The sequence below is a fragment of the Gopherus flavomarginatus genome, chromosome 4 (assembly GCF_025201925.1).
Source record: "Gopherus flavomarginatus isolate rGopFla2 chromosome 4, rGopFla2.mat.asm, whole genome shotgun sequence".
Classification (NCBI taxonomy): Eukaryota; Metazoa; Chordata; order Testudines; family Testudinidae; genus Gopherus; species Gopherus flavomarginatus.
In genome coordinates, this window is record NC_066620.1 from 200,489,847 (window position 1) to 200,512,514 (window position 22,668).

A 22,668-nucleotide genomic window follows, 5' to 3' on the forward strand; every position below is an offset into this window, starting at 1 on the left:
ATCAGTAAATATATGTAGACAAATTACATTAATAAACTTATATTTTTCACTCTGTATGTACATGTTGGCAATGACAAAGCATAAAAATGCACATCCCACGGAGATCTGCAAAACCAAGTAATTTTACACAAATAATTTAGGAAAATTAAAAGTTGAAAAATATTCTTCCACCTTATTGTAGGTCGCACACAGTATTTAAAATAAATCATTTTTTCTACTTACTCTTTTTAACCACATTGTCTCTGCCAGAAATGATTAATACAACCGAACCAGAAAGACATATCAAGTTACAATTTCTTATTCAGTGCAGAACTGTGTCAAGTAAAGAACTGCATTTGATTATTTTTTTTAAAAGAACATACAGCATTTTAGAGCCTCTTCAAGTGCAAAGGCTTCAGCATTTAATCCCTATAATTAACACCCTGAGAAGGGAATATTCCAGTGGATATCACTTTTCAGCTTTCAAATGGAATGATTCTAGCCTTCAACTAAACCATTCCTAGGTCTATATGTTAGACTAAGTGGTAACATTACATATACATACATTTGATGCCTAGATACTATTTAATACTTTTTATGGCCCTGAAAACGGAAACATTGGCATCTGAACACAACAAAAATGTCAATATTAATCAACAAAAAGGCACTGAGCTACAGTATCTTATATACAGTAAATTTTGCATTTGCATAGATCACCAGCAACTTAGGACGCAGCAAAGAAATCATATACAATGGATAATTAGGAAGATGATGCAGCAACAGGAATTCTTGCTCAATAACTGGCTTGGGGGGGGTGTGACTGATTTGTAAAATGCTTTCAGCTCTGGTAGAGGTGGCCAAGCTGTCAGCTTTGTCCTTTGTAAAATAAAAATGTTTTCTTAAAGGAGTGTTTTCTGCTCAAAGAGCTGCAAATCAAAGCGGACCCAAACCTCCCCGGTTGGAACCTCATGCAGCAGTAAACGTTTAGTTGTAGGTCCCTTGCTCTCCTGTTCTGTTCTGATTTTTGCTACTGGAACTTCAGTACGACCCAAGAAATCTGTTGAACAAATGTAAGTGAACAGCATTAGCTATAAATCTTAGATTAGAAAACCTGAGCAAACAAGGCAAAGCACTAATATTAGATATGCATTTAGAATGGCTCAATAGGTCTATGTAATATAAAGAGAAATGGACACCTATCACAGATGTCAGAGCTGAGAAGGACCTCTTGGATCATCACCTAGTGCTCAAGAGTTTCTCAAAGTGCCTAGTGCACTTTCCTTGGAATCCCCTAGCCATGACTATGTCCCATACTAGACTAGATTAGTTTAGATTACCCCATATTCTGGGAGTCCCTAAGACAGGGTATGGATTATGTGATAATTGTCCTGTTCTGTTCATTCCCCCTGATGTATCTGGCACAGGCCACTGTTGGAGACAGAATATTGGGCTAGATGGACCATTGGTCTGACCCAGTATGGCCATTCTTACGTTCTTATGTTAGGCAATTCAGTTGTTCCCATTACTGTTAATGTATTTATCATTAAAGGCTTGAATTTTTATGCGTGTAGTAACTCTCAGTCACAGGAAGTAAGAGAACGATACTAAAGAGTAATACCTCAGCAAGCACAAGTGCTCCTTCTCCAATCTTTACTCCCTGACTGAGACCTGTCCCTGCCTTACTCCTGAACAGGTCAGCCTGCTGTTAGCCAGTATAATCATCCTGCACAATTGAGAAGACGAAAAGGACTTTTTGCTAGATAGAGCTCTAGAAGCACAGAGCTAAAAAATATTAGAAATGATACTTTGCACTAATGTCTTTGATCTAAGGATCTCAAAATGCTTCACAAACCTCAGTTCATTTCTGATACCATCCCTTTCAAATACAAAATATTCTCATCTCACAGATGGAGACAGAGAGACGCTAAGTGACTTGCCCAAGTTTTCACAATAAATCAGGTGCCATGTGTCATAACATTTTTTCCCAGATCTGGACCTTAGCGTCCAAAATATGGGTGTTAGCATGAAAACCTCCAAGCTTAGTTACCAGCTTGGACCTGGTATCGCTGCCACCAGCTAGGGATTATACAGTGCCTAGCTCACTGTGGTCTCCCCAAAACCTTCCCTGGGGGACCCCCAGACTCAGATGCCTTGAGTCTTACAACAAAGGGAAATAACCCTCTCCCCTTGTTTCCTTGTTACTTCCTCCCAGGCTCCCCTCCCTGGACGACCCTAGGAGATTCCCTGCTTCCAGTCCTGGAAACACAAGTAGCGAGAGATCTAATCTCTCTCCCCCTCACCCAGAGGGTATGCAAAGTCAGGCTTAGTAAATCTAACACAAAGAGATTTTTCCCCCTGACTTCTTCCTCCCACCAATTCCCTGGAGTCCCCACTAAAGAAAACTCCAACAGGTCTTAAAAAGAAAGCTTTATATAAAAAGAAAGAAAAAGGACATTAAAAATAGGCTCTGTATCAAGGTGACAATATACAGGGTCAATTGCTTAAGAAAAAAAGTGAATAAACAGCCTTATTCCAAAAGAATACAATTTAACAAATTCCAGCAACTACACACATGTAAATACAAAAGAAAACAATATAAACCTATTGTCTTACTACCCTTGTACTTACAACTTGGAAACACAAGATTAGAAAGCCAGGAGATAGAAAGATCACTCTCAGAGACGAGAAAAGGAACAGACCAAGAACAAAAGACTCACACCCAAAAACTTCCCTCCACCCAGATTTGAAAAAGTCTTGTTTCCTGATTGGTCCTCTGGTCAGGTGTTTGGTTCCGTGTGTTAACCCTTTACAGGTAAAATAACATTAACCCTTAGCTATCTGTTTATGACACCATGCCAGGAAGAAAACCAAGGGATTTAACTGCCTTAATTCAGGCACTTTTAATTAGATTTATATATTTTATTCTCTCCATGAGGAATGATGATTCCGAACAACAGTCCGGAGTGTTTACAAGGATACAGCTTTCATCCTGGCAACCTTATGCATACTGCTATAGTACACAGTTGTACTGTGTGTAGAAAAGTAAGGTTCTACCTTGAAATGTCACTAAAAATGGCATTCTCTGTTTATTGAGAGTTAATGATTTCAATATCACATGTGCTCAGATTACAGATAAAAAAAATATTTTTTTTCCAACTGCCAGCTGTGCCAGTGTAACCTGGGATCTGAGACTCAAGCTGAGTTCTTTCTCATGCATCACAACCAGCAATGAAGGGAACACATTCTGCCTTCAGTGACACCTCTGCAGCCCCATTTTCCTCCAGGGGCTGAGGCTGAACTGAAACTGTACCTAACTGGAAAAAAACCAATTCTGTTGTTGATGGACAAGACCGAATAAAATCCAGCTTGATCACCCAGAGCTATGCTGGCTTTGCAGGGCTAACATACCGATTGAATAAGAAAATGTCTTTTTCTCAGAGTGGGACCAGATGTTAAGCCCTTGTGGCTATTTGGGAGGAAAACATGCAGCACAATCAAAATGATCAGAGAATTCTCAATGTCCTGAAAAAATGTTTACACCTACCATCAGGTGAGAACTGATCCCGGTCAAACATGGTGATACACAGCACATCCTGATAAAGGTCCTTAATGAAGAACTGACAATTGAAGTTCCACTTAGGGTTCAAAGTGTCCTGCAGCGTCCTAGTGGAATAGCTCTGCGACCCCATGCTGATTTCACAATATGGATTGCTTTTCCCTAAGCATAGAATAAACAGTGACATGCTTTTCCCTAAGCATATCTAGCACTGAAGAGTCTTTATTGATAGGAACACACAAAAAAGCCAGACCACAACCAAGGCGCTCTCACGTTTCTCTTGTTGTTCATCTTATTCTACAAAGTAAAAGTCTTTTTCAGAGGCTGGATTTACACAAACGTACAGCCCAATACAAAAACCTCTCTCCTATTGTGACTGCTGTTTGAAGGTGCATTCTGCGCTGCCATGCCAAAAGCTTGGGTTAGGCAACAACTATTCACTAGTACAGCAGAGAGACATTACCCCACTTCATCCCTGAGAGCCACCTGCAGAGGCTGTCACTGAAATCTGCACTTTTGCCTGACTCAGTGAACTCTTAACCCTCCTTTTTGAATGTACTAGCCTTCCACCCCTAAATTATTACCATTAGGTTTACAGGCTTTCAACTCTGTGGCTTCAATCACATGTACCATCAAGCGTCCTATTCCTGAGCTCTTCTGTGAGCGTGCTGGAAAAGAAAATCAGAATTAATAAACAGCTTGACAATACAAATAAAGCTGGCAACAATATTATCTTAATTTGTCCCATTTGGAACAGGTGACGTAGTCAGTTGGTATGCAGAGACCAGTAGCGTAGCTGGGGGGGAGCGGGGCAGCGGCCGTTCCCTCACTGAGCACAAGTGGCACCTTGTCAATTTCTTGGCGCCTTTTTACTCACCCGGGGGAGCCGAGAAAAAAAAAAAGGCGCCACCCGCTGCGGCACTTTTATTTTACTCGTCCGGCAGCACACCGGGTCTTCAGCGGCACTTCAGCAGTGGGACCTTCACTCGCTTGCGGGTCTTCGGCGGCATCTCGGCAGTGGTCCCTCAGTGCCACCAAAGACACCTGGAGCGAGTGACGGGCCTGCCACCGAAGACCCACAGCGCTGCTGGGTGAGTAAAAGTGCCGCAGCGGGTGGCACTTTTTTTTTTTGATCGCTCTCCCTGTTCCCTCCACCTGGCTACACCACTGGCTAGAGACGCTTTCTAGTAAAACACGAGTTACACACTCAGCCATGCAATAGCACCTACATTCCCAGTCAAGAGTTAATCGTTTAGAAGAGGGACATTAGCTCAACCATCTTGGAAGCTGCTTCCTCAAGAGAAGACCCTGAAATCCCTCCAGGCACATGAGAGCCCTGCACCCTTTTCAGCCAGCGCCCACATTTTGTACCTTGATAAGCTTTTTCCCGTTTCTTCTTCTCAGTTTCGATATACTGCTCTGATGCTCCTTTGATCTTCTGGACCCAGGCCGTCCTGTGAAAATTAATCCCTTCAGAGTCACTTTGGAGCCAAGAATCTTGCGGTTATTCCAGCAACACCTAATAAATCTCATTGTCTCAAATTCAAGTCACATTTTTTGTTCCCTTCTTTTGAGCTAACCTGATCTTAGGTCTCTTTGACCACGAGGGTCCCATCATCATACATTCATTTGATGTAAAATTATGGCTAACTGTAAATGGATACACCCAGGAACAAAGACTGCAGCTGGTCCTTTCAGGAGGGGGGACTGTGAAATAGATTTGGGGGTTGTAGTGGATAATCAGCTGAACATGAGCTCCTAGTGTGACACTATGGCCAAAAAAGCTCATGTGATTATGAGATGCATAAATGGGAATCTCAAGCACAAGTAGAGAGGTTATTTTACCTCTGTATTTGGCACTGGTGTGACAGCCATCTTTGGAGTAAGGGGACCTAGCAGAAGCCTGGTCCATTGCCCCCAATTACCATGGGAAATCATCAGAAAAATGGTCTCTTGCCTACCCGACCCAGTCCAGAGCAGTGGCACCAGCCCCCTCCTTAGCTGGTATGTGTGCTCTGGTACTGGTATGTGGGGTGAGTAGAGATGAGTGGGGTGAATCTCATGGAGGCTGAGAATTTTGCAATCAATTTTATGGAGAACATGGTTTTTAGCGTAATTTAAACCTTCTCCAAAGGGTAACTCCGTTTTACATAATATGTTGGTCTAGACAAAGAGAAGCCTGTGCTAATTATGTATCAGGAAGAGGACATGAACTAAACATTAGGCTGACACATGTGGGTAGCTTTACATGTGATATTACACACAAAATCAATAGGTTAAAAGAACGTTATTAAGATTGCCAAGTCAAGCACTCAAGAATTAGGAAATGCCACAATTAGGGTTGCCTGTGCACCCTTAGTTCAGTCCCCTTGTATGTCTACATTATGATATGGCCTTCAACTACGTGATCACGTACTACTTTTTCCTCAGGACCTCTAACTTTTGAGTGGTTGACAATGCATCCTTAATGTTCTCTTAATGCAATTTTTGTGTGTAATATCCTAGGTTTCCAAAAGAGCAAACTGAAAAAAATGAATTCTGCTAGTTGGCATCATATTGATACACAGGTCATCAGCAGGGTTGAAACCTTTAGACCCTCCACACAGACCTCCGTCACTTCAGCTAATCGCATTACGGATAGCGGTAATAAGCTGTCACCCTCTCTGTGGAACAGCACTAGAAGGAACTGGAGACACACTGCTAGTGGGTTACACAGATATTTGCTGACAGCAGAGGTATGGTAAGACTTGGGGATTCTGGTTCCATTCCAGGCTCTAGAAGGGAGAGTGCTCTTGTGGGCACAGATTCTTCTACCTACTCTCTAAAGCTTGACCCCTTCTGCCCTACCCCCCCTCAAACCTGTCTGATAGAGGGCAACCCCAGCCTGGGGCATGTTCCTGCAGCAGACCGCCTCAGTTTCCCTTCTGTAGAGTCCCCAGTAACTCCACACCAGACTCTCTTGCCTCAAGAATACCCCTCCTAGGGGCTGGTTTATTACAAAACATTTATTGTGTAAACAATCCAAAACAGTAGGTCCCAAAACATAGTTCATGTAGCACCACAGTGCAAGTGGTCTATCAAATCCCAATACATCTCATCCCTTGACCTAACAAATACCACATTCCAGTGTTTTCTGCCACTCTCAGACTCTGTCCATTCTCTTCTGTCCTTCTTCCAGGACAGCCATCCTACCCCTTCCAGCCGGAGTACAACCCCCCTCTTCCCAGAGCAAACCCCACAGCCTTTCTGGTGGGAGATCATCCTCACCAGGGAAGCATCCCTTACTCCCCACAGCTCTCTCATTGTTTCCCCAGCTCCAGCTCTCCAGGTATGGAGATGCCAGTGAATAAGCACTTTCGCTGCTCCTCTGTTTTCTGCCTGCTCTTCGGCTCTCCAGCTTAGATATCAGGAGGCACCTCCCTCTGCTGCTGTGACTTTCAGCCCCCTCCAGCCCTCTGGATCTGGCTCTCTGGCTTGGGAAAGTCAGCCAGCGAACCCCTCTTGCTGCTCTCCTCCCTTCAGCCTTCTCCCAGGAACTACCTACAGCGTCCTTCAGGGTCCTCTCAGTACCCTGGTATCTGGCAACTGTCACCTGCCCCTTTTCCTGGCTGATTCCTGCTGTCTCTGCCTCCGCCTCCAATTTACTAAATCTTCTCCCCATAGAGCAAAGGTGATCTTATTTAAACCCAACCAGGAAGTAGCTAATACATCACACTTCCTCTTAAATGGTCAGTGTCACTCTGACACTGTCCTTGTCCCAGTCTCATTGTCCTTCCTCACTGAGTCCCAGTCTCACTCCTGAGGCTTCTGATCCCAGTCTCCTTGCCCAGCCAGCCCTCCTCATCCAACCTCAGTCCTCCTCCTCCCTCAGCTTCTTGTTCCAGTCTCTCTGCCAAGCAAAAATGCTTCCCCATTATGAACTGCTGGCTCAGTGGGATCATGGAACAAGCCGATTATCCGTTGAGACATTAGCCTTTCAGCACAGACAAAAACGTAGGAAAGAAGAGCTGATGGCTTATTACAAAGACGCTCCTCCCACACCAGCTTGTAACTCCACTGACTTCAAAGCAGTTCATCCTGATTTAGACCAGCATGATGAGAGCAAAACGGGCTCTCTCTGTACCTGCAGGTGAGAAAAGTATTTACAAGTCCACTGTCTGTTCCAAGTCCAGAAGGAAGCCCCCTGAATTGACAGATAAATCTTTACAGACTTGATAGGGAGCCAGCTCTTGGCTGAATGCTCACCATGGGTCCGATCTAACACCCAGTGAGTCAATGGAAAGCTTCCCCATGCCTTCAGCTTGTCCATGTGTGTCTGAAGTGAGTTCTGCACGGTGAAAGCACTCCCACATTAGTGTACAGAGGAGTAATCTGGTAGAAGTTCTGCTGCTCTTAAACTGCAAAGAGCCACCGGAGTGTCTGGCTTAAAGATTTTTTTCTTCCACAGGGCTCACCCAGGCCCCATAAGGCTCAGCATTTCCAGTACTCACCTCTCATTAATATTGTCTGTTTTTAGCGTGTAGACTCTGTCAATGTGGGAGATATGGAAAACTGGCTCATCACTTGAAGGGTCGGTTGGCAATTTCACTAGGACTTCATTAAGGAAAATAGGCTGAAAAACATGCAGGAAAGGCAAACCTCGCTGTGGCAAATTCACCGAGATAAGCAGAAACAAAACTATGATATTTAAATATGTCTTCTTTTGCTAAAGAAAGTGAACACCCTTCTCAGGACACCAGAAAAACAGACAGACCAATATTTAAAGATCTTAGAAACTCTTTCTAGGACTAAGAGATAAACCAGTGAATACAGGGCTAAAACACAGCCTGGCTACCTAAGAAAAGTGCTTTATGAAAGGGAAAGAGCTGTATGAGCAGAGACAGAGCATGGACTAAGGCAAGACTGGGAAACAGGAGCTTCTGCTTTTTACTCCCAACTTTATCACAGACTCAGTGTGTGGCTTTAGGCAAATCACTTAACCTCTCAGCATCTTCGGTTTCCCCATCAGAAAATGGGGATACTTACCTACCTTCCTCAGGAGCACTGTGAGCACTCACTGGGAAGCATACAGGGCTTGGACACAGAGGCCCACATTTGCAAGAACAGGGGACTAAAGTTAGGGTCCCATGTCAACATTTAGGCTCCTAAGTAAGTGGCCTAATTTTCAAAAACACTGAGCACCATGCAGCCCTCCTTGTCTTCAAAATCAATCAATGAATGACTATTAATGTGGATTTAAGAGCCTCGCGTCGGGTTCCTGTTTCTGACCAGACTGGCCGCAGAGTACTGTGGAGGTACTTGACTGCGAAGCAGAAGAAGGGGTTTATAAAATCGATGCAAGGAGGGTTCTCTCTTCAGCATACTTACATTCCCTGCATAGGGGTTGTGTATCCACTGAGAGAATATCCCCACACAGTCAACTTTCAGTCCCAATGACTGATAATGACACCCAACACAGCTGAGACTGTGCAATATTCAGTACAACCGTGAATAATCAAGCAACACTAGATAATGTATCACCGCAGAGGGAGAGAACAGGATTCCTATTAAGAGATCAAGAACTACGAATTTGCTTTATATTTCACTCACCATTTTATACATTTTGAACTGAGAGTGGGACTTGGGGCTGAACAGTTTATCTGACCCTGAAGAAACAAACTGCTTGACCATGTAGGTCAGGAGCAGGAAGTCATTGAAGAGGAAGCCGTATAGTTCCTTATTGCTCTTTGTTTTGTAGAGCTTGCCGCTGTGCAGGAGCTTTCGGGGACCCAGGCAGTTTGTAATGGAGTTGAAAATCGGTTGCTAAGAGAGATATAATCAAGATGTGAGTAGCAGCAGCTGGGTAGTATGTGCATCATTTCCAGATTGTCTTCAGAGTGATTATTGGTTATGACCCTCAAAATCCTACTCACTTTAATGCATGTAGAATGCTTGTGTATTTCCCCCAGTAGTTTACAGTACGTGGGAAAGAATCCTAGCAAGTCTTAAGAGAAGTCAATTTCCTTATAATCTGTAGTGGTTTCAGCCCTATTCTCAATGAAAAACATTAGTTTAAGGCTTTAAGGCCACAAATGCAGGTGTCTGACTGGGCCAGTGAGCTGAAACTTTTCCCTAGTGGCTGCCATCTTGTGCTCAAGAATTACGTTTAAAAATAGTTTCTAGACTCTTATTGTTGTGAAGAAAAACTTCAGAAATGTGGACAAAGAGTAATACCACATAGGAACATCTGCCTCAGTCTGCTGGCAGCTTAAGCAAAATCCGAGGAGTGAGAAATTGCTTCAATTAATATTAACTGAAGCTTAATGGTACCAGTTTAAAATGTGAGCAATTTCACTGCTGCTCAAAGCAGGCAAGAAAGGGGAGGGATAATCATATTATGGATATCCCTCAGAGGTGAAAGTAAGCCAGTCCGGTGCGGTACAGCGTACCGGCAAGAGCCAGTACGCTGTGCCGGACCGCACTGGCTTCCACGGTGGGGATTGAAAGAGCCCTTTCAATCCCGGCTGCGGCTCTGGCGGCTGGGCTGGGGCCGGGATTCAAAGGACTCAGAGCTCCTCACGGCTGTGGGCAGCCCAGAGCCTTTTAAATCCCGGCCGTGGCTGAGATTTATAGGGCTCAGAGCTCCCCGCCGCTGCGGGCAGCCCAGAGCCCTTTCAATCCCAGCCGCGGCTCAGGTGGTCGGGCTGGGGCTGGGATTTAAAGGGCTCAGAGCTCCCCGGGGCTGCGAGCAGCCCAGAGCCCTTTGAATCCTGGCCACGGCTCTGGCGGCCAGGCTGGGGCCAGGATTTAAAGGGCTCGAGACTCCCCTCAGCGGCAGGAGCTCTGGGCCCTTTAAATTCCTACCCCAGCCCCGCAAAGCTCAGGGTTCCCCCGGCAGCTGGACCCCCAGGGGGCTCCATGCCACGTCTTCAGCTGGGAACCCCTGGTTGATTTAAAGGCCCTGGGTCTCCCAGCCATAGCTGGTGCCCCAGGGCCTTTAAATCTTGAGAGGCCACGCCCCTTTCTGGATGAGGCCACACCCCCTCAGGACTCCGGCAGTACCGGTAAGTCCTGTAAGTTACTTTCACCCCTGACATCCCCACAATCTACTGAGTGGCATCTCCCTTTGAGATCACAAGTGGGTAGAGCTCAGGTAATGCTAGTGGGCAGAACATGTCACTCCCACTTATTTTTTCCTATCTGGTTTCTGTGTAAATTAACTTTAAAGGGCTCTACAATACAGCCCTATATATGCCAGCCACCCAAGCACTAGCTAAGCCATTTACCTCAGCAAGTCCTTCGCACTGTACATGGGACTGTATCCACTCCAGCCTGTCTGAGTTCTCTTTCTCACGCACACCTTCATTAACTTGAGAACACAGCTCCTCTGCGCGTTCCAAGGCAAGCTTGAGATTATTGTGATCTGGGTGGTTTTCTGGGGTATTCTCCAGAATCTGGTTGGGATCAGAAGGGAGGAAACAGAAACAGACAGAGATAAAAACCCAGGTAAGCATAGGTGCCAGATGTGATACACTTATGAAGAAATCCTTATTACATGACAATGCTTTCTCTATTTTTGCAACCGCAGTTATACTGCTACAGAAATCAAATTTAAAATGCTACACCGGGGGTAGGCAACCTATGGCACATGTGCTGAAGGCGGCATGCGAGCTGATTTTCGTTGCACTCACACTGCCCAGGTCCTGGCCACCCGTCCAGGGGGCTCTGCATTTTAATTTAATTTTAAAGGAGGCTTCTTAAACATTTAAAAAACCTTATTTACTTTACATACAACAATAGTTTAATTATATATTATAGACTTCTAGAAAGAGACCTTCTAAAAAGGTTAAAATGTATTACCGGCACTTGAAACCTTAAATTAGAGTGAATAAACGAAGACTCAGCACACCACTTCTGAAAGGTTGCCGACCCCTGTGCTACAAGATTCAGAATTTTACAAACCCAGGATACTCACACTCTTTATGAGCAGAGGGTACCGTGTAATCCTCTGCATAGGTTTCAGCAGGAAGCTGGAAAGTGGCATTCCTTTACAGCGAGGGTCAGAGGCTAGTTTCTATGGTGTAATCCAGAGACATTGCATTACTGATCAAGAAATAGAAGTAACTATTTGCATCGCTGCACTGAACAGTGCCTGATGGAATGAATCTTCCCAGTTACTACACGAAATCCTAGAGCTCATATAGGTTTAAAAATCACAGTGCATTTACATTTAGAACCAATGGCAAAGAATTAGAGAACTGTCATTCTACCGAGGGTATGTCTACTCTACACTTCAATTAAAAACCCACGGCTGGCCCATACCAGCTGACTTGGGGTCCCAGGGCTTGGGCTAAGGGGCTCTTTAAACTGTGGTGTAGATATTTGGGCTCGGGCTGGAGCCCAGGCTCTAGGACCATGCGAGGTGGGAGGGTCCCAGAGCTTGGGCTGCAGCCTGAGCCTGAACGTTTACACTGCAGTTAAACAGCCACATAGCCCCAGTCCCATGAGCCCCAGTCAGCTGCCACAGGCCAGCCAGTGGTGGCTAATTTCAGTGTAGACAAACCATGAGACATTGTGCCAACATAAGCCAGGAAAGTGAAGCTCTTGTAGTCACCAAAACCCTATCATTTAAAGCTGACTTAGTTTTTATTTTACATAAGGATCCAGAAAAGTTTGTTTAAAAAAACAACCAAACTGTACGTCAAATGTTTTGGCATTTTCCCCTTCACAGCTGATTGCCCTTCATCAAAGACATCTCATCAGTTGAGCTGCAGCAGCAGTTCCTTACTCCTAGTTATTTTATATAATGTTCTTACGCTCACTGTTAGCCTCCTGGCACACGTCTCACGTTTGTGAAGTCCTCACACTTACAGCAATCACACAGTCCAAAACAACACAATCCAGCAACAGCTCATAGCTTTTGCAAGTTATGCAGGGTGTTTAAAACAACAAGCCTTGCAGTCAAAATCAATCAACTCCAACCTCTTTTGTAGCATGAATCTTGAAAGTAAGGCAAACACAAGCACTGTAACTTTGAAGGTGCAGCATCTAGGCTGGACTAATGTAAAGCAGTGGACTGGAAAATGGAATAACACACTCGCAAGACAACAAGACTGAAGGAGGCTCTACAGCAACTGTCAGTGAATGTTAACACTATCAGCATATCAGATTCATAGGAAAGCAGAGGATTGTATCTATGCAGGAAGGATTCTGAAATCCTGGATTTTTCTGGACAAGTCAAGCTTAGGTTGGACAGGTTTTTGAACATGCCCTGCCATCAGGGGAAAGGAAACCGGGATCCAGTATGGAAGCTAGTCAATAGAATACCTTTAAGAAGTCTTTGAACTCTATCTCTTCATCTGTTTTCTGTTGCAGCAATGCAGCTCCATTGAGCTGGCAACTGCAGAATCTGATATAGGCCTGCATGTGAGAGAGCTCTGCAGCCAGGATGTCCCCAATCATCTGCACAGGCATTTTTTCTCCTCCTGTCTTCTTACGCACACGCAGGGCTCTGCAGAGGAGAGAATTTCACAGTTTGAGTCTGTAATTCAGAAGTGACCTAACCCTGGTGCCTCAGATTTTCTATCTGTCAGACAAGTGGATTCCTGATTCCATTCAATATCGAGTTCCTACAAGAAAAAAAACCTCCCTTCCAGCACTGTTAGGCCCCGGATGTATCACAAATCTGGCTGAATGCTGGCACCGTGTGCTGTACTGACAGACTTGCTTAACACATGTAGATTTCTGAGGAAGTGATATCTGAAACAGTGGGAACGCTTCTCCCTCCCCTTCAATGTGTTTTGGGACAAACAGTGCAACCACTGGCCTCCACAGACTTTAAGGTCAGCAGGGACCATCATAATCATCTAGTTCAGGGGTTCTCAAATTTTTTTTTGCCAGGACCCCCTTTGAAAATATTTCAGGCTGTGATGACTCCCCACAAAAAGTGGTGACTTCCCTCGCCTCCTGAGGCAGCACATCACCTTTGCTTCTGTGCTGCGCCTGGTGGTGATGCTGCCTTCAGAGCTGGGTGCCCGGCCAGCTGCTGCCGCTCTGAAGACCCTTCTACAATAGCCTTGCAATCCCCTTTTAGATCAGACCTCGTTTGAGAAATGCTGATCTAGTCTGATTTAACACTGTACATGCATATAGCATCATCTCACCTTATAGTAAACAATTAACAGGTTTGTCACTGCAAAAATTCACTCTCAGAAAACTCTGGAAAACGTGAGGAAAATATAGAAAACATATTCTTTATTTCTAAGGCCCTCTGTTCAAGGTTCATCTGCTCCTGTTGTTTGTTCCTTTCCCTCTCATAACCCTCTCTTTGTGACATTATAATTTCAGGATTTCTCAAACAGGAGTCGTCGCTTGTGCAGGGAAAGCCCCTGGCAGGCTGGTGTGAGCCCTGTCCGCAGGTCCGGCTGATCGCGGCTCCCACTGGCTGCGGATCACTGCTCCAAGGCAATGGGAGCTGCTGGAAGCGGCGGCCAGTACGTCCCTTGACCAGTGCCGCTTCCAGAGGCTTCCATTGGCCCGGAGCAGTGATCTGCGGCCAGTGGGAACCGCGATCGGCCGGACCTGCGGACGGGGCTCACAGCAGTCCTTAAGGGGCTTTCCCTGCACAAGTGGCGACCCCCGTTTGAGAAATTCTGTTATACTTAAATGAATTGACATTGCAGGATTATCAAGTGGGAAATAATCAGCAGGAGCAGAAACACTTGAGGGCTTGTCTACACTTAAAATGCTACAGTGGCACAGCTGCGCTGCTGTAGCACTTCAATGTAGACACTACCTACGCTGCTAGGAGGAATTCTCCCGTCAGTGTAGGTAATTCACCTCCCCGAGAGGCAGTAGTTAGGTCGATGGAACAATTCTTCCATTGACCCAGCACTGTCTACACAGGAACTTAAGTTGGCATAACTATGCCGCTCAGGGTTGTGGATTTTTCACACCCCTGAGTGATGTAGTTATGCCAATCTAATTTTCTAGTGTCGAGCAGGCCTTACAATAAAACCAGTTCCTGCGGAGTGGAGTGGGAGAATAAATTATTATTTTGGGGGAAGCTTAGACATTAGTGGGTTCTCATTTAGGAGGCACACATGCTAGCTGTACTCACTTAAGTAACTTCGTATTAGACATTATGAGCTCCTTCCAGTTAACAAAGATCAATCCCATTTCTTCTTCTGTGAGACAGCCTGATTCAGCCATTCGTTTCTGGAAAACCTACAGTCAGAAAACAGACACGTGAGCAACTTCAAACACAGAGAAAGCAGAACATGGCCAGCTGTCTTTTCTTAAATTATTAATGGTTTGAAACTTAATGCACTGATACATTCAGAACTTTGTGGTATCCATCCATTCATTTCTCCTGAGAATCACTGCAGACAAGCAAGCTCTTTAGTGGAATTTTTTTCCAGATCACTTCCTACAGATGCTTCCTGCGGGTTCCTATGTTTGCCCCTTCTTCCAACAGCAGTGTCCCATACTGACACCAGCATCACCTCTTTAAGTGGTAGCAGGTGTCAGGGCCCTGCAGTCACCAAGGCAAATAAATCAGTGAAGCAGAGTCTGGATATATTCAAACATAACTTCTTTTATTTACACATATACAGCCAGTCCTGGAACAGAGACAATTAACTAGTATGCAGGTGAAGCCTTTCTTTCAGGAGTCTCAGTCCAACACCAATGCCTGCTTTCCAGAGGGAAACTCTACCTACCTAGATCTCTCTCTTAGGTGCTTATATGGCTCCATATGGTCACACCAGAGGGTTATGGCAGAGCTGGGAACTGAACCCAGCTCTTCCAAGTCCCAGGCTATCGCCCTAACCACAGACCATCCTTGCTTCAAGAATTTAGTCTAATCAATTTGGAAAACTACATGCACCAGCACCTCCTGGTGACACTTGCCATAATGTTATAATAGAGAGACTGCTGGTGAGCGAACATTGTTTTCTCACAGATTGTTTCCCCGGCAGCCATGGGCATGTTGCTCAACCTCTGCCTCAGTTTCCCCATTTATAAAATGTAGGCAATACTTACTTATCCTATGCCAATAGTATGTGAGAACTAGCTAGCATTTATAAAGCACTTTGACCTCTAAAGACTATTCTGCTCTATACAAGTACTTATACCGTGCTCATCACCATAATATTTGAGTGCCTCAGACCAATATGATACATAAATACTAAATACTAAGTCAGAAGGTCCTTTAGGAGAAAAGAGTTACTCAAGTGAGAAAAAATGCAGTACTTGCAAAAATATTTAAATTGTTTTTTTTGCTTTAGGAACCACAAGCGAGGGTAATGCCAGAAGGAAAGGGGTGTTTCTCTAGTGGAGGAAGATAAATACTGAAGCAGCAATGTAGTCCCAGAGCAAGCAATTCAGTAACTGGCTTGAATGAAATTGGTAAGGCACTGGGGATAGGCTGGCTTCCTTAAAATAGTCTGAAGATAGTAGCAAAGGAGAACTTGCATAGTTATTTAAAAGATGACTACAGACAATAGCTGTCTAAGGGCTTGTCTGTGTGGCATGGCATGCCAGGGAGGTGTGTTATGTAAAGTGCTCTAACTGCCCCAAAGGACTACAGTAATGTGAACGAGGTGCCTTTTACACCACGCCACAGGGTCTACATGGGACAGCGGGAATGCAACACATTAGAAAGCTCTAAAAATCACACGCCACTAGAGCACTTTGCCAGCACAATGTAGACATGTACTGAGTGACAGAACAGCAATTAATTGCACTGTTCTTACAATGCAAACTTGACAGTTTTCCTTTAGAAAACACAGCAATTCTCAGTACACGAAGAGTTGATATAATGAGAAAACATACTCTGCCATCCATGTTGTATGTTGTTAAAACATCGAAGCCTTCACATGTATGGGCTGGTCTTCACTATGCGGAGATCAATGCTGCTCTAACCGATGCAGCAGGGATCAATTTAGCGGGTCTACTGAAGACCCGTTAAATTGATGGCAGAGCACTCTTCGGTTGACTCCAGTACTCCAGCTCTCCAAGTGTAAGGGAAGTTGACCGGAGAGCATCTCCTGTCAACGCAGCACAGTGAAGACACCGGGGTAAGTGGACCTAAGCCACGTTGACTCCAGCTATGTTATTCACATAGCTGGACTAGCGTAATTTAGGTCGACTTACCCCCATAGTGAAGACAAGCCCTCAGACTTCATAGATTTACACAACGCAGCTATGAATTAATGTCATAATGATCATCTGATAAAGAAGAGACACTGAAGATAAGAGACTTTGCTTTGATTGTTGTTTAAAACACCTTTTGTTTCCAAGTAACTCTCACCTCTAAGACAAGCTGAAGATCATCCATGTATCTCTCTTCAGTCTGGATCAACTCATGAATGTAGCCCTGTCTTTTCCTTTCCATTGGTTGCATAGTATCAAGAGTTTGGAGATCAGCACACCCTAGAAAAATAAATATTTCAAGTCACTCAGGCCCTATTAAACCTATAAGGGCTGATGCTCAGCTTATATAAATGGCTACAGTATCATGTACTTCAATGACACTGCAATCATTTACCCCAGCTGAGGCTCCAAGCCCATAATACGTATAAAATGAATGCTGTCAGTAATGCTTACTTTGCTAAACCAAAAAACCTGATAATTGTCACAAAAAAGAGTGGTCTCATGTCTTAGCAAAAAGGAATGGATATATGTAGTACATTCTCGTATTACGCAGTCGTTATTTTTATAACATACACAATGGTCATTTACTGCTTCATTTTCAAAAGCACTGAGCTCTTGACACTCCAGCTGAACTCAAGGGGAGTTGCAAGTGATCAGAACCCCTGAAAATCAGGCCTTAAAATGGCAGCATATTTGCCAAAATAGTTACTGCTCTTTGATAATTGAAATCTCAGGTTTTCCACTCTGTTTAGAAAATCCTGACATTTTAATAGCAATGACTGTATTACAGACTATTTACTAGTATACATGAAGCATTCAATAACTAGAACTCAACAGCACCTATTTATTAACATCAAATACATTTTATGATGCAGTATCCTTGAGTTAAAAACAAACCATCAAGTTTATTCAATTAGGCCCTGCTTCAGCAAAGCAGGTAAGCAAATGATTAAGCACTTCACTCAATAGGGATAGATTTAGGCACACGCCTACACAGGAATAGCTACACTGAATCAGACAGGTGGAGCTATCTTGTCTCTGGCCAGCATCAGCTGCTTCAGAGAAGCAGCAAGAACTCCACAGCCGGCATATGTGGAATAATTTGTGCCCCCAAGAAAGTCTCATCCTAATTACAGACTGGTTTAAACCCTGAAGCATGAGATTTTTATCCCCACCAAAACTCTTTTTTAGCATTAACTATGATAATTCTCTGGATAATCTTGTTATCCATAAAAGCATCCAATCCCTCTCTGATCCTTACTAAATTCTTCCCCTCAACAACTTCCTGTGGCAATAAGTTTCACAATCTAATAAAGGCTTGAGTGAAAAAGCTTTGCTTATCAGTTTTGAATCAGCCACAGTGAACGTCCCCTTGTTCTTATATTTTGAGACAGCTCCAGATCTCCTGTCTCTCTACCATTCATTATCTTATATACTTTTATCATAGCGCTGCTTAGTTGTCTCCTTTCTAAAGTAAACCATCCCAACCTTTTCAATCTTTATGAAGATAGGTTTCCATGTGCCTAATCATTCTTCTTGTCCTTCTTTGAAGCTAGCTAGCTCTGCAATGTTCTTTCTGAGGGCTTGTCCACGTGGGAACATGTCAGAGTGCACTATGGAATTTTTATTGCACACTAGAAGAGTTCAGATGGCCGGTGAGTGCACCACAAGCTAGTGGTCTGCAGATACCCTGGCTTGCCATGCACTAACTTGCCATGTGGACAAACTGAGATAGTGTGACCAGTACTGCATACAGTATTCTTGATGAAGGTGTACATCTTTCACCTCCATTCTGTGCCATAAGTGCTTTGCTGTACTGGACCCTTAATGGTTAGTTTACAGAAATAATCAATCTACAGTGGGGCCTCTGAGTTACCAGTACAAATCTGCAAAGTTCTTCTGCGTAGTGCTGCAGCCACATGCCTTGGATGTTTATAACTAAATTTCTAAACTGAAAGCAAAGGGTAGGGATATTTGTTTTTACACTATGAATGGCTGAATGTGGGAGATGTGTTTCTGTTTATACATGAACGTTTAACTCTACGCAAATAATTGTTAGCCAAAATGTTCTGTACAAACAAGAGTCCATCAAACTAACCCTGACCTTTAATTTTCCTTTTCTTTACAAATTTAATACATGCCATATTGACTGTGGCTTTTGAAAACAATCAAATCAAATAGATTGAGTCTAATATTTGCATAAAAAACTACAAGAAAAAAATAAAGCAAACAGCTTTCCAATTAGATTGGAAAATCCACAGGTGTTTAGATGGACAAAGATGGTTTGAAAAGACAGATAGTTTAGACAACTTATGACAAACATCCAGATATCCACAAAAATAAAAGAAAATAAAAGACTTAGGGCAAAATTGACAAGGCTGATATATTTTCTATGTAAAGAGACAAGATCATGTTAAAACCCATCATTTTAAAAGGTCTATTTCTATATTTATATTGCAAATATTTTAACTTGAGTTTTCAATCTTTTTCATACTGTGGACTCCATCTTTATAGAGAGAGATTGTCTCACAGACCCACCACCGTCATGCAACATCCTCATGACAATTAGAGCAATTACTTAGATGAAAAATTAGTACTAGGAAAACAACACATATTTAGGTTTCTTCAGTGCAGTCTAATACATGGGAACAACGAGGAGGGGAATGGGGACAGGAGAGGACTGTATCACCAGCCAGCTCTCTGCTGACCACCAGAAAGTTCTCCATGGACTTCAGTTTGGTAACTTATGAAGGTAGAAATAAGTTAAAAAAAAATCTACTTTCCTTTTTACCACTGGTGCTCTTTCCTTTATACATTTTCTCAGCTTGGACAATTGAATTAGAAAAGCTATATAAGCAGTATTATTATTATTAGCAGTGTTGCCAACTCTTGCCATAGTATTTTTTTTTAAATAGTCTCAGCTTCTGGACTCATAAGAATCTCAATTTTCATAAAAATCTTCTAGCCCTTGGGGTTGCAGAAAAAAAGTTACAAAACAAGAACCCTAAAGACTTGACTTAACCTGAAGGCAAGCAATAAGAATCCAAAAATATTTTTTTCTAAGTAACTTATGCTTTTTAAGACAACTTAATGATTTTTTGGGGGCCTGAATTACGATTTTTGGATGCTTCTGGTTGGCAATACTCTGTTAGGTTCTGACATTGCAAACAAGCACATGCTTAATTTTACTTTTCCAATTTACTATGAAATCAGTGGAACCTACTCATGGTAGTAAAGTTAAGCACATGCATAAAAGTGTACCAGATTTGGTTTGGCTTTAGCTCTTTGTCAAGGTTACAATCAAGCCAGAATTAAAGAGGAGGCGGAATCAAGATATACATCAGATCAAAGTGAGTTTTAAAAGATCTGATGTTTCATAACCTACCAGGGCTCTAACTGATTGAAGTCTACCAATCTGAGATTTCAGCTCTTTCTTGTGGTTTGTGACATTCAGTTCCAGGTCTGGTGGGATGCGAGATAAAGACCTTAGAGTAGTCAAAGGGTGTTCACACTGGTAGTGCTTTTTTGTCATTTGTCAGGACTTACTAAGGCCTGGTCTACACTACAAAGTTAGGTCAACATAAGCTGTCTTTTGTCAACCTTGCTGTGCATGTGTCTACACTTAAATCTGTCTCGTGCCGATGCGAGCTTTCCATTCCTCCGACACAGTAACACCACCTCCCCGAGCGGCACAGTGTGAATGTAGTCACTGTGTTTTACCTATGTTGACCCCAACAGTCCTCCAGCAGCTGTCCCACAATGCCCAACATTGAGATCTCTAGTCACAATTGTAAACTCTACTGCCCAGGGCTCGTGGAAACTCGAAGTCCCTCTCCCTTAAAAAACCCTGCAAATTTTTGAAATGCCTTTTCCTGACTGTCCATCTTGGTGAGCACACCTAGCAGTTCTCCACTGTTACGTGGGACTGCCCAGCTGACACTGTCGATAACATGCTCCAGATGTGCTCCCCTCTGGAGTAGACAGAAGATATTGGCTCTCCTGGGCTTGTGGGGAGAAGAGGCTCTGCAAGCACAGCTACAGACCAGCCAAAGAAATGTGGCCATCTCCAGCAGATTGCACAGGGGGATGCAGAAGAAGGGATACAACAGGGATCAGCAGCAGTGCTGAGTGAAAACAAAGGAATTGCGACAGGCATATCAGAAGGCCAGGGAAGCCAACAGCTGATCCGGTGCCAAGCCACAGACCTGCCCCTTTACAAAAAGCTGCATGCTGTATTTGGTGGAGATCCCACCACACCATACACCATCATGGATACCTCCAAAGAGCCTGAGTCACAGCCCCCCTGGGATGAAGAGGAGGATGGGGGACATGTGACAGAGAGGTCTAGCTATGCCACGAGCCAGGACCTGTTGGAGACTACACTGGAATCCAGTCAGTCAAACATGGACAAGCCCAATGCAGGGGAAGGAACCTCAGGTGGGTGTGTAATTGTATTTCCCATTTCGGTGATAGCTGTGTCCTGCTAAGTTGGGGATGCCATCAACTTTTCATTAATTTATTCATACAAGAGGTAGCAGTACAACAAAGAGAGGTAGAGTTATTATCTGCTTTTCATTGCCCTGTAGAGTTGGATGGGGAGGCCATAACAAGCAGTTTGTTTATGTTCACAGGGATCCTTGAATCCTCCTGCAAGATTCTCAATGAAACTTTGACGGAGGCATACTTCAATTCTCTCCCAAAGATTTCTGGGGGTGGCAGCCTTATTTCTTCCTCCATGGTAGAACCGTTTCCCACACCAGTCAGTAATAACTTTGGCAGGCACCATTGCAATAAACAGACTAGCAGCATACGGGTCCAGGCAGCTTCGGGATGCCAGCAGCAGGTGTGCTCTCTGTACTTTTGTTACCCACAGGAGCGAGATATCAGCTACATTCACCACAGCTTCTGGAAAATGATGCCAGCATTCGGTGGCATTGCCCAATACTAAGAATTTCATTTAACTGAGCAATTCCCTCCTTATTTTCCTTGCCCCTGGAGAACCATTCTTTCCATGGCTGGTGCTGAGAGTGGTACCGTGCACAAGTATGCCAAAGCAGAAGTATTAATAAGCATGTCTTGTTTAAAACTTTAGGGGAGGAAGGGAGTTCTTAATCTTAACTTTGTGACTATACTGACAATGGTATCTCTGTGTGTTTTATCGGTAGCTGCTGCTGTTGCAGCCTTGAGGGGTTCCCCCTCCACACTCATGGAAGGCCTGAAACAGATAAGGAGGAGAGAGTGCTGCATCAGATGGCGAACTGAAGGCCTGGAGGATGAATGCTGCAGATTGTATGGAGAAGGTAAGAGTGGGCAGGAGAAAAGTGCAGTAAAAGAGAGGGAGATTCACCAGGACATAATAGGGCATCTCCAGCAGCAAACAGGCTGCAAGCTGTTGTGGGCCTACAGGATCAACAATCATAGGCTTGCCTCCCTTTGCAGTCAATGGAGAACTCCTTATGTCTGTGTCCCCCTCCCCCCCGGCCATGTTCCAGGTGGCATCAGAGGCCACATCCCTTTCCCTACCACTCCACACCAGGGGACGTTAAGGACAACCACAACTTCACATACACTTACCTGTAAGAACCACAGTTGATGTTTGTGTAGCTAAAATGGATATGAATGTTCCTGCTCCTTCATTAAGCCCTGTTCCATAAATTCATTAAGGTTTTAATGTATTTGCTTTTAACTTGGACAGAATTTTTTTGGAAGTGTTTTTGTTACTGATTAAAGCTCCACTGTTTGGGAAATAATTCATCTTTATTAATATATGCTGCAGAATGCCTGACAGTAGTGAAAGCACCCACTTAGTTGTTACTGTACACTGTGACACAACTCATACAATCAGTGACAACTAGCATGTAATTGCCATAGATGTACACCAAGCACCACACAATTCCTAGTGGGACCAAAAACTGCAGAGACAGGTAGACAACAGTACACTATAATATATTACTGTGGCTTGCTATTAAAGTACTCTTTCAAAACCTCCCTGAGTCATA

At 43.8% G+C, this 22,668-nt stretch overlaps 1 protein-coding gene across 4 annotated transcripts in view; it reads right to left on the reverse strand.

The window, feature by feature from the left end:
* Nucleotides 1-5: 5 nt before the first annotated feature.
* The window catches only part of ITSN2 (intersectin 2), a 125,444-nt gene continuing 102,781 nt past the window's right edge, over nt 6-22,668 (reverse strand). For 3 of the 4 annotated variants that reach the window (XM_050950537.1, XM_050950535.1, XM_050950536.1), the window contains 11 exons: nt 16,827-16,948; nt 14,634-14,740; nt 12,842-13,025; nt 11,490-11,588; nt 10,801-10,968; nt 9,125-9,337; nt 8,026-8,147; nt 4,907-4,989; nt 4,120-4,203; nt 3,524-3,697; nt 6-1,036 (listed from right to left, as the gene is read on the reverse strand). In XM_050950537.1, the coding sequence (XP_050806494.1) occupies nt 879-1,036; nt 3,524-3,697; nt 4,120-4,203; nt 4,907-4,989; nt 8,026-8,147; nt 9,125-9,337; nt 10,801-10,968; nt 11,490-11,588; nt 12,842-13,025; nt 14,634-14,740; nt 16,827-16,948 (1,514 nt within the window). In that variant the 3' untranslated portion in view covers nt 6-878. The remainder of the gene's footprint in view (nt 1,037-3,523; nt 3,698-4,119; nt 4,204-4,906; nt 4,990-8,025; nt 8,148-9,124; nt 9,338-10,800; nt 10,969-11,489; nt 11,589-12,841; nt 13,026-14,633; nt 14,741-16,826; nt 16,949-22,668) is intronic. The other variant, XM_050950538.1, reaches the window with a different exon arrangement.